The sequence below is a fragment of the Centropristis striata genome, chromosome 10 (assembly GCF_030273125.1).
Source record: "Centropristis striata isolate RG_2023a ecotype Rhode Island chromosome 10, C.striata_1.0, whole genome shotgun sequence".
Taxonomy (NCBI): domain Eukaryota; kingdom Metazoa; phylum Chordata; class Actinopteri; order Perciformes; family Serranidae; genus Centropristis; species Centropristis striata.
In genome coordinates, this window is record NC_081526.1 from 39325975 (window position 1) to 39339033 (window position 13059).

Sequence of the window (13059 nt, forward strand, 5' to 3'; positions counted from 1 at the left end):
GTAAAACATGACATCACTTCTCAGGTAAAACATGACATCACTGCTCAGGTAAAATATGACATCACTGCTCAGGTAAAATATGACATCACTGCTCAGGTAAAACATGACATCACTGCTCAGGTAAAATATGACATCACTGCTCAGGTAAAACATGACATCACTTCTCAGGTAAAATATGACATCACTGCTCAGGTAAAATATGACATCACTGCTCAGGTAAAATATGACATCACTGCTCTGGTAAAACATGACATCACTGCTCTGGTAAAACATGACATCACTGCTCAGGTAAAACATGACATCACTGCTCTGGTAAAACATGACATCACTGCTCAGGTAAAACATGACAGTGGTGGAATGTCAGAAGTGCATTTACTCAAGTACACATTTAGGATACTTATACATGCTATACTTCTTTAATTCTCGAGAGTAAATATTTTACTTTTTCCTACTATACAGTACAGGCCAAAAGTTTGGACACACCTTCTCATTCAATGTGTTTTTCTTTATTTTCATGACTATTTACATTGTAAATTCATCAAAACTATGAATGAACACATATGGAATTATGTACTTAACAAAAAAGTGTGAAATAACTGAAAACATGTCTTATATTTTAGATTCCTCAAAGTAACCACCCTTTGCTTACTAGAATATAAGACATGTTTTCAGTTATTTCACACTTTTTTTGTTAAGAACATAATTCCACATGTGTTCATTAATAGTTTTGATGAATTTACAATGTCAATAGTCATGAAAATAAAGGAAACGCATTGAATGAGAAGGTGTGTCTTTTGGCCTGTACTGTACATTTGTCTGACAGCTTTCAGATTAGTTTTTTCCCCAACCTTTCTTTCCAGACCCCTTGGATCAGCTGGAAAAATCATCTTCACAAACCTGAAAACAGGGCAGTTTTTATGACACCATGAAAAGTTGACTTTTAAGAGAAATAATCATATGATTTTCTTACAGAATATGGTGCATCACTGTGGATTAAACCCACCAAACAGGATATAAAGGAGTTCAAATGAGCACAACCTGAAATATCTGCAGCAGGAAAATGCAACATACACATTAATGCATCAGTAATATTAATCCAGAAACAATAGTAAAACTCTGACAGGGAACATTTTACTGCACGTTGACGACTTTCACATCAGAAACTTTCAGAACATTTTGCTGAGAATACTTTATACATATATATATATATTTTATTATGCATACTTTAACTATGTAAGGTTTTGAGTATTTCTTACAGCGTTGTATTAGTGCTTTAGTGGAATGAAAATTTGTATTTTTCAATTCAGCAAAAGATAATTGTGTCCACCAAGAACCTGACTGAGATAAATCAATGTCACACTCATGTCTTCAAGCTCTTTTGATGTTTATTGTTTCACTCCAAGCAGAAATCATTGAACTCGTCTGAGCCTCTTAGTCAAGTTATGCAGGAACATCAGCATTTATTTGCACCCGTCTGTCTGTCTCTTGTGTCAACTTGATTAGTCATTATTATCCATTACTCACTCAGTGACGTACAGTATTTCCCAGTAGGCCGCGTCCCTACCTACTGAAGAAATGTTGCTCAACTTGTTAGAAGAGGGTGTGAGAGGGAGACATTACATAATCCTGTCATTAAGCACCGCCTTTAAACGGAATATAGCTTTATGAAGCTTTTCTTATAAAGGTTCCTGTTCGGAAACCACCTGTTGGACAGAATAATATGACTGAAGTCAGATATTACTAAGACTTGAGCAGGTTTGGGCTGATTGTGTATTGTAATATTTTTTCTTATATCTTACCCCCCATTATCTGTTTGCAAAGTAAAATAACTGTCTAGAATGCCAATAGAGTCTGGTGCAAGGTTATAATAGTTTTGGATTTTTCATTAGTTTTAGTTTTAATTTCGTTGTGAATTTTTGTTTTCAAATTCAGTTAGTTTTAGTTAGTTTTTAGAGTGAGTTTGCTAGTTTTGGTTTAGTTTTTATTTTTTTAAATGCTTAGTTTTAGTTTAGTTTTTATTAGTTTTAGTGTTAGTTTTAGTGTTTTTGTAATGGGCTATGTGTTGGTGCCAGATTCAAAGAGGTCATAATAAATGTTTCCTTTATTTCCTTTGGTTTATCATCTCAGCCCCAATAAGGTTATTAACTCTTACAGTTCTGGGTGTTTTGTATTTTGGTTCTAGTGTAAACATCCCAGTCTCAGTAAACATATTCACCATGTGTTGCATGTTCAAATAGAAACACTGAATTATGAATGAAAAAAGTTGACAAAAACTAAGGACATTTTCACGATAATTTTAGTTAGTTTTAGTTAGTTTTGTAACCACACAATACAGTTTCAGTTAGTTATCGTTTTTTTAAAAACTCTAGTTTTTATTTTTATTTCAGTTAACGAAAATGTTTTTTCAATTCTCGTTTTAGTTATTTTGTTAGTTTTCATTAACTATAATAACCTTGCTCTGGTGGCCTAGAAGAAAGAATAGAAAATCTTAAAAAACTGAAATTTACTTTTTCCAGGTGGCTAAAACACATTTGGTGACTAAGTTTATAAACCCTCATATGTTCTCACTGCAACAACAAGAGAAATAGCAAAACATTTCCATCCACTATGTTGTGGTTGGAGACGAGATGTTTTCTAAGTGTGGTGTGTGTGTGTCTGTAAAGGGAACAGCGCCGCCATGTGGCTGCTGAGGAAACTTCACCTCCACTTCACTTCAAATCAGAGAAACTTTATTGAGACAAAACATTAAAAAACACTGATTATAAAAGAATAAAGAGAAAGATCCTCCACCTCAGCAGACACACACACACACACACACGCACACACACGCACACACACACACACACACACTCAGTGTAGTGATCAGTTCCTCCATCTGTCGTGGCTTCACCTCTCCGTTCTCTGAGGCTTGTTGTGATGTCACCAGCCGAACATGTACTCCATCGCTTTGGAAACCAAACTGTCGTCTTTCCTGGGCGTCTGTCTGTCTGCTACGACCTACACACACACACACACACACACACACACACACACACACACACACACACACACTGTTTGATTTTGACATTATGGCAACTAATACTAAAACATATCATGAAAACCTTCCACTTTAAACAGACACTTGCTCCAAAACGTATTATTCTATGCATTTCAACATCTGAATACACATCAGAAACATAAACAGAATAATAAGAATTACAGCTTTGAAACCTGCTCCATCATTTAACAGTTAGAAGTCAAAAGTTTTAATTAGGAGTTAAAAACTAGAAAGAATAACCTGAAGAATCAGAAATCAAGAGCAGAAATTAGATTACAGTATTCAGCTCTGAAATGTATGTTGTTGTTTCATTAAATTACATAAAAAAATATATTATTTTAAATGTTTTTTAATTTAAATGTATTGGCAGGTACAGATGTGTACTATTTCTTTACTATTTTCTTTGTATTCATCTATTATTATTATTATTATTATTATTATTTTTCACTCTAAAATTATTATTTACTCTAGAAAATATATAAACTCTCAGGAATTCTTCATGTATGACGAACATCATATGTAAACAAATGTTAATTTCTGTTAACTCCTCTAATAACTGAATCATTTTTAGGCGAACCAAGTGTAGGGTTCAGATGTTTAATTAAAGAGGAAATAAATGGTGAGGTGACCTGGTAGTCGCTGCCGGAGCTCCTGTAGGCGGCGCTGAGCGGCCTGATGGCGGAGCGAGGAGTGGAGGGGAGCACGGAGGAGGAGAAGGAGGTGGAGAGAGGAGACGCCACGGCTGCACTGCTGTCCATCATACTCTGAGGAGGAGACAGAGAATTCAGACTGGGAGGACCAATCAGACTGGGAGGAGGACCAATCAGACTGGGAGGAGGACCAATCAGACTGGGAGGAGGACCAATCAGACTGGGAGGAGGACCAATCAGACTGGGAGGAGGACCAATCAGACTGGGAGGACCAATCAGACTGGGAGGAGGACCAATCAGACTGGGAGGACCAATCAGACTGGGAGGAGGACCAATCAGACTGGGAGGACCAATCAGACTGGGAGGACCAATCAGACTGGGAGGACCAATCAGACTGGGAGGAGGACCAATCAGACTGGGAGGAGGATCAATCAGACTGGGAGGAGGACCAATCAGACTGGGAGGAGGACCAATCAGACTGGGAGGAGGACCAATCAGACTGGGAGGAGGACCAATCAGACTGGGAGGACCAATCAGACTGGGAGGAGGACCAATCAGACTGGGAGGACCAATCAGACTGGGAGGAGGACCAATCAGACTGGGAGGACCAATCAGACTGGGAGGAGGACCAATCAGACTGGGAGGAGGACCAATCAGACTGAGGACCAATCAGACTGGGAGGAGGACCAATCAGACTGGGAGGAGGACCAATCAGACTGAGGACCAATCAGACTGGGAGGAGGACCAATCAGACTGGGAGGAGGACCAATCAGACTGGGAGGAGGACCAATCAGACTGGGAGGAGGACCAATCAGACTGGGAGGAGGACCAATCAGACTGGGAGGACCAATCAGACTGGGAGGAGGACCAATCAGACTGGGAGGACCAATTAGACTGGGAGGAGGACCAATCAGACTGGGAGGAGGACCAATCAGACTGGGAGGACCAATCAGACTGGGAGGAGGACCAATCAGACTGGGAGGACCAATTAGACTGGGAGGAGGACCAATCAGACTGGGAGGACCAATCAGACTGGGAGGAGGACCAATCAGACTGGGAGGAGGACCAATCAGACTGGGAGGAGGACCAATCAGACTGGGAGGAGGACCAATCAGACTGGGAGGAGGACCAATCAGACTGGGAGGAGGACCAATCAGACTGGGAGGAGGACCAATCAGACTGGGAGGAGGACCAATCAGACTGGGAGGACCAATCAGACTGGGAGGAGGACCAATCAGACTGGGAGGACCAATCAGACTGGGAGGAGGACCAATCAGACTGGGAGGAGGACCAATCAGACTGAGGACCAATCAGACTGGGAGGAGGACCAATCAGACTGGGAGGAGGACCAATCAGACTGAGGACCAATCAGACTGGGAGGAGGACCAATCAGACTGGGAGGAGGACCAATCAGACTGGGAGGAGGACCAATCAGACTGGGAGGACCAATCAGACTGGGAGGACCAATCAGACTGGGAGGAGGACCAATCAGACTGGGAGGACCAATTAGACTGGGAGGAGGACCAATCAGACTGGGAGGAGGACCAATCAGACTGGGAGGACCAATCAGACTGGGAGGAGGACCAATCAGACTGGGAGGACCAATCAGACTGGGAGGACCAATTAGACTGGGAGGAGGACCAATCAGACTGGGAGGAGGACCAATCAGACTGGGAGGACCAATCAGAGGGCAGCGAGGCGGCGGCGGCGGGTAAAGATGGCGCTCACCTTGTCTATGCAGGGCTTCACGCCCACCATGATGGCGTCCCCGAACACTCTCCCGTCTTTGGACAGAGCTTTCCTGGCCTGAAGCCTCGACTGATACTGGAGGTGCATCCAGTTCCCAGGAGACGCCATCTGTCATCAATCAATACATACATTTAGATCAATACACGTCTAAAGCTGAGCGTTACAGTATTAAAATACCAGGGGATTTAGATATGTACCTTTTTAAAAATGATCTTTTAAATAAAAAACACAAAGTATAATGAGAGTACATGGTGGAAATGCTTATAATGATAATAGATTTGTTTAGACTTATGTTCCTGTTATAATCCTATTTAACATTAGACTAATGAATACATAGTATATGTAAATAAGTACCATAAAACCAATTAAGTACCATAAAAACAATTATAAAAATTAAATAAATGAGGAGTGATTGAAATTGAATGATTAAAAAAAAAGGAGTAATAATATAATAATTTAAAAAACGGTACGAATTTTAATACGGTCAATAAATATGTTGCTCTTTTTTCAGTCTGTTTTATCTGGTTGCCATGTTGTTTGTGTGTAGTTCCCAGCAGCCGCCACCAGGGGGCAGACTTCACGTTTAGCTGAAAGCTTCAGGAGGGTCTGGCTGCAGACCTCCAGAGAGAGACTGGACCAGTCTCATACTGGACCAGTATGAGACTGGTCCAGTATGAGACTGGTCCAGAGAGAGGCTGGTCCAGTATGAGACTGGTCCAGTGAGAGACTGGTCCAGCAGGATCCAGTCCGTCAGGACCGGAGATAAATAACTTTCTGTCGTTCTGTTTGTTTGTTTGTTTGTTTGTTTGTTTGTGTCTCACCGTGTGTTTGAGGATGTTTCCATACTGAGCGAACTGCAGCAGGATGTAGGAGGCCGAGGCTGGAGGAAAGCTAACACACACACACACACACACACACACACAGTTCATGTATATGTATTGAGGACATATTAAGGAGAATATATATATATTAGATTTGCAGGATAAATACCCGAACACGGTGACCCAGGTCTGGTCCAGCTGGTCGTCTGATGACAGAGACTCTCCCTGACTGTAGAAAGGATCCACCTGAGCTGGAGACAGACACACCTGCTGCACACCTGGAGACAGACAGGTGGACAGACAGGCAGCAGGACAGAGAGGGGGATGCAGGATGACATGTCAGATGTCAGATTGTGAATCAAACTATCACCATATATTAAAACACACTTCAATTTAGTAAACAAATGTCCTTCTATATTATTCCCTGAACCCCTGGACAGGTCATGTGTGATGCTACTGTCAGTAAAATAAACAAACCTAAGCTTTAAAAAAATGTCTTAGTTAAAAATGTACCAAAAAATAATCATTTTTTTACTAATTAGATTCTGTAAAAAAAACAAACTGCACTTTGCAGCAGAACTGGGAAGCCTTGAATGACTCGACTCAGACTGACAGTCTAGAGGACAAAAACTCTGAAAATTAACACAGAGCAGAGGGGAGAGGACAGGAGAGGCTGTTTACACAGAGCAGAGGGGAGAGGACAGGAGAGGCTGTTTACACAGAGCAGAGAGGAGAGGACAGGAGAGGCTGTTTACACAGAGCAGAGAGGAGAGGACAGGAGAGGCTGTTTACACAGAGCAGAGGGGAGAGGACAGGAGAGGCTGTTTACACAGAGCTGAGAGGAGAGGACAGGAGAGGCTGTTTACACAGAGCAGAGAGGAGAGGACAGGAGAGGCTGTTTACACAGAGCAGAGGGGAGAGGACAGGAGAGGCTGTTTACACAGAGCTGAGAGGAGAGGACAGGAGAGGCTGTTTACACAGAGCAGAGGGGAGAGGACAGGAGAGGCTGTTTACACAGAGCAGAGAGGAGAGGACAGGAGAGGCTGTTTACACAGAGCAGAGAGGAGAGGACAGGAGAGGCTGTTTACACAGAGCTGAGAGGAGAGGACAGGAGAGGCTGTTTACACAGAGCTGAGAGGAGAGGACAGGAGAGGCTGTTTACACAGAGCAGAGAGGAGAGGACAGGAGAGGCTGTTTACACAGAGCAGAGAGGAGAGGACAGGAGAGGCTGTTTACACAGAGCAGAGGGGAGAGGACAGGAGAGGCTGTTTACACAGAGCTGAGAGGAGAGGACAGGAGAGGCTGTTTACACAGAGCAGAGAGGAGAGGACAGGAGAGGCTGTTTACACAGAGCAGAGGGGAGAGGACAGGAGAGGCTGTTTACACAGAGCTGAGAGGAGAGGACAGGAGAGGCTGTTTACACAGAGCAGAGAGGAGAGGACAGGAGAGGCTGGAAGTAGTGAAAGGTCAATAGTTCAATATGTGTAGCATGTGGTGACACATTTTTTTCCAATATGTGGAACACGTGTGGGCACTTGGGGAAGTTTTGTTTAAAGAGATTACATTTTTCCATTTATTGTGAAAAAAAGAAGAAGTCGATTTATGTCTTTATAACTGTGTTATTCTGCACAAAAGACATTTTGGAGTTCTGTGTACTTTGAGAGGAGCAGAACTTATTTACTGCAGGGAAAATGTCCTGAAACTGAAACACCTGTCACATACACATGTAACCAGCTAGATTTCTATAGATGATGTTTTAAACCATCAGCTGTAGTATGAGCACCTGTTGTAGACTCTACCAGCTGTAGTCATGGTGATAGTGATAGTGCTAGTGCTAGTGCTGGTGCTGGTGCTGGTGTTGGTGATGGTGATGGTGATGGTGATGGTGATGGTGATGGTGATGGTGATGGTGTCGGTGATGGTGATGGTGATGGTGATGGTGATGGTGATGGTGATGGTGATGGTGATGGTGATGGTGATGGTGATGGTGATGGTGATGGTGATGGTGATAGTGATAGTGATAGTGATAGTGTCAGTGATGGTGATAGTGTCGGTGATGGTGATGGTGATGGTGATGGTGATGGTGATGGTGATGGTGATGGTGATGGTGATAGTGATAGTGTTAGTGTTAGTGATAGTGATGGTGATAGTGATGGTGATGGTGATAGTGTCAGTGATAGTGTTAGTGTTAGTGATAGTGATGGTGATAGTGTCAGTGTTAGTGATAGTGATGGTGATAGTGTCAGTGATAGTGATAGTGATGGTGATAGTGTCAGTGATAGTGATAGTGATAGTGATAGTGATGGTGATGGTGATGGTGATGGTGATAGTGTCAGTGATAGTGATAGTGATAGTGATAGTGATGGTGATGGTGATAGTGTCAGTGATAGTGTCAGTGTCAGTGATAGTGATAGTGATGGTGATAGTGTCAGTGTTAGTGATGGTGATGGTGATAGTGTCAGTGATAGTGATAGTGATAGTGATAGTGATGGTGATGGTGATAGTGTCAGTGATAGTGTCAGTGTCAGTGATAGTGATAGTGATGGTGATAGTGTCAGTGTTAGTGATAGTGATGGTGATAGTGTCAGTGATAGTGTCAGTGATAGTGTTAGTGATAGTGTTAGTGATAGTGTCAGTGTTAGTGATAGTGTTAGTGATAGTGTTAGTGTTAGTGATAGTGATAGTGTCAGTGATAGTGATAGTGTCAGTGATAGTGTCAGTGATAGTGTCAGTGATAGTGCTAGTGTCAGTGATAGTGATAGTGATAGTGTCAGTGATAGTGATAGTGTTAGTGATAGTGATAGTGTTAGTGATAGTGATAGTGATAGTGTTAGTGCTAGTGATAGTGTTAGTGATAGTGATAGTGTCAGTGATAGTGATAGTGATAGTGTCAGTGATAGTGCTAGTGATAGTGATAGTGATAGTGTCAGTGATAGTGCTAGTGATAGTGATAGTGATAGTGTCAGTGATAGTGCTAGTGCTAGTGATAGTGATAGTGATAGTGTCAGTGATAGTGCTAGTGCTAGTGATAGTGATAGTGATAGTGATAGTGTCAGTGATAGTGATAGTGCTAGTGCTAGTGATAGTGCTAGTGATAGTGATAGTGATAGTGTCAGTGATAGTGCTAGTGATAGTGATAGTGATAGTGATGGTGATGGTGATGGTGATAGTGATAGTATCAGTGTTTACCTGGCGTGGAGGCTCCTCGTGCAGCCAGAGGAGACTGCAGAACTGAACACGACTGAGAACAGAAACATTCATATTTTAAATGCTTTGATCACATTTTATCATCAGAACATTCTGACTTCCTGTTTCCTGAGTGAACTCACGTGGATGTGTGTGTTGAGGGGCGTGGCTACGTTCACCAGGTCGTCGTGGATGCTGCGGACCGGCGGGGCGCCACTCTTATCTTTGGGGGTGGGAACGACACGCACTGGGGGCGAGCCGTGACCTCCTCCTCCTCCTCCTCCTGGGCAGCACAACACACACTCATCATCATCATGTGCAGAGGAAACAACATCAGACAGGTGTGCTGCTGCAGCAGGCGTACCTGTGCTCTCCATGATAGACGTACCTGTGCTCTCCATGATAGACGTACCTGTGCTCTCCATGATAGACGTACCTGTGCTCTCCATGATAGACGTACCTGTGCTCTCCATGATAGACGTACCTGTGCTCTCCATGATAGACGTACCTGTGCTCTCCATGATAGACGTACCTGTGCTCTCCATGATAGACGTACCTGTGCTCTCCATGATAGACGTACCTGTGCTCTCCATGATAGACGTACCTGTGCTCTCCATGATAGACGTACCTGTGCTCTCCATGATAGACGTACCTGTGCTCTCCATGATGGGCATGGACAGGCTGAAGGCTCGAGGCTGGGGCGTCGCTGGAGCCGGCAGGTCCCCCATCAGGAAGCCGGGGAGGAACTGGGCCCCGGGGGTCGGCTTGGGGGAGGTGGGGGAGCCCAGGGTCATGGGTTCAGTTCCCACTGAGAGGCAGAGACAGGTAGACTGCTTTCAACTGGCTCCAGAAAAGTTCTGTTTTCTATTTCACTTCATGAAATGTAAAGTCACGTCTCAGTTTCCTGCTGGAGGAAACATTTTGGATCTGCTCGTTGATTTTGTCCCACAAGTAATAACATTTGGTCGCAGCTTGGGAAAAGGGTCAGGCTGCATGATTTGGAAAAAATATACGATTGCAATTATTTTTGACTGATACTGTCAATTAGCTCTTAATGGAATCATTAGCCAAAGGGTTCACTTACTGTTTCCACCATCATTTTGAATGTTTAATGGATGTGTTCAATAAAAGACATGAAATATTATAATTGTTTGTGTGGTATTAGGTTAGGCATGTTGTGTTTGTCTGTACTTGAGACTTCGGTGCAAATAAGATCACGTTTTATGACAAATGAATGCAGAAAACTGGGTCATTTCAAAGGGTTCCCAGACTGTTTCTTGCAACTGTAAAAAGAGAAACATTTGGTTTAATGGTCCAGACTAAATCCTGGATCAGGATCAGTAAATGTAACAATGACAGTGACTTATACAGTCAGATCTCTGGCTCGCTGTCAGTCTGGGTGAACATAATAAATACTGAAACAGTTATAACGAGCTCATTAACCTCACATGGTTGTAATGTAATAAAAGGGAAATAAAGGAGCTGAGCTAACAGGTTGTAACAATAGACACTTTACCTTATAAATAACAGCAGAATATGACAATAAGCTGAAAGAGTGATCAGATAGAGACTTTACCTTGCAGCTCCATCTCTGGATCTTCTGGCCGCGAGTTTCAAAAGCAGGAAGTGACGCCAAAACCAGGAGAAAGGGCCGGCGAGCTAACGCGGCTAGCAAAGCTAACGGATTACTCCCTTTAACTCCCTGATATTTAAACTACGAGTAGAGTGAAGATAGCTGCTGACTCACAGCATCCTAGTAGGTAAAGATAAGTGATTTAAAAGGATATTTCAGCCCACAGGAGCTTGTTTCTGGAGCTCAGAGCTGCTGCTGTTAGAAGCCGAGAAACCAATGCAGCTAACGAGCCTCAACTTCCGGCGCGTTCAGGTGTCGTCATAAAGATGCGTTCAGGGAGTCTGTCTTTTACATTTATCTCGTAACACCAGATTTAAATTCACAGAATTTACCCATCTAAAGTTTATTTATTTTTTTTTTTTTACAACGATTTAAGAAAGACATAAACTTAAACTTCTCTTTCTGTGAAGGACACTCTGAAGATGTCTCTAGACCAGAATCATCAAAATTACAAGAAAGGCAAGGCAAGTTTATTTGTATAGCACAATTCAACACAAGGTAATTCAAAGTGCTTTACATACACATTAAAAACAGCAAGACACAATTGAAAACAGTAAAAACAGTCAATTAAAACAGGGAAGATACAGCAGGATAAGAAAAGAGATAAAATAATAAAAAGCACAAGTCAAACATTGTGTAGTTAAAAAGTAATGGCAGTAGAGTAGAGCAGACAAGTGTTAAAGTTAAGAGTACGCTGCAGTAAACTATAGTGTTTTTAGTCCTGATTTAAAGGACTAAAACAGGCTTGAAAGTTTCACTTTCTGACATGATTGACAAAAAATATTGAACTATTTCATGGTATTCCATTTTTATGAGATGTATCTGTATAAGCAAAAGGTTAAAAGTTTAAGTTTTCCAAGTTTGTTCTAAATAAACACCCACATGCCTTCATGCATACTCCATGATTATAATATTATGATTATAACCACAGTCCCAATCCCAGTAGCAGTAATTTACATGACAGGATTTATGAATCAACTCCCCTTTATTGATTATCAAATTTACAAACTATACAGCAGGCAGAACACAGTATCAAAATCCTTATAGAGTAGTAGACAAGACAATAATACAATAAAATATTTGAATACATGTATCATACAAATAAACAATACAGTAATACAGTAATTTAAATTAAAGGCTAGTAAATTAAAAGTATATTCATGTGTACAATCTTACAGTTGATTATTATTTAAAATAGACTCAAAAACAGCGAATCAATCCTTTTACATATAATTTTCCAGGTCATTTGTTTTTAGATCTTCATCTGAGAAAATATAAGAGAACCATTAATGAAGCTGTTGCGACAGCACAAGGACCAAAGTAGTGCACATGAATACAGAAAGAAATAAAACATGCATAGTAAGAGTTATAAAATTAAAACAAGTTTTTAAAAAATCAATAAGAATAGCTTTTACCTCATTCTGTTGATATTGGCCATTTTTTGTATTGTTTGATTGGAAACGTGTGGCCCTGAACGCACCTGTTTTCGTCATCGGAATGCGACTCACGCCTCCTGAGTGCCGTCAAGTTAACGCATTCAGTTAAAATATTCCCGGGAAATGTAACTTTCCTTTTATCAAAATAAAAGCGCAAACACAAAAGTTTTTTTTCATTTATTGTTTTCTGAAATAGTAAGAAATTAACTTATAAGAGAGACAATACTAATAATGATGATGATAATAATAATAATAATAATAATAATAATAATAATAATAATTAACTTTATTTATATAGTGCCTTTGAAAACGGTCACAAGTGCTTTTCACTCCTAATTACATCAGACAAATCACATCAAATATACAAAAAAGGTTGAAAGCTAATATAAAAAACAAGTTGATACCAATGAGTATAGTAAAAATAGTAATAATAGTAGAAGAAAAAAAAACTAATAACGCAATAATATTAATCCAATAACACCACGAATAATAGTAAAACACTGACAGGAACATTTTATAGCATTATCAATACTTTAAGTACTTTTAG

General features: G+C 41.2%; 1 protein-coding gene across 1 annotated transcript; it reads right to left on the bottom strand.

The window, feature by feature from the left end:
* Positions 1–2669: 2669 nt before the first annotated feature.
* nup35 (nucleoporin 35) lies at positions 2670–11345 on the bottom strand. Its single transcript, XM_059343411.1, has 9 exons — positions 11020–11345; positions 10096–10251; positions 9587–9726; positions 9447–9498; positions 6427–6535; positions 6258–6327; positions 5416–5544; positions 3667–3801; positions 2670–2997 (listed from the first exon to the last, which is right to left on the bottom strand). The coding sequence occupies exons 1-9, from the start codon at positions 11030–11032 to the stop codon at positions 2920–2922; spliced, it is 882 nt and encodes a 293-aa protein (XP_059199394.1). The 5' UTR covers positions 11033–11345; the 3' UTR covers positions 2670–2919.
* Between the last annotated feature and the right edge of the window lie 1714 nt (positions 11346–13059).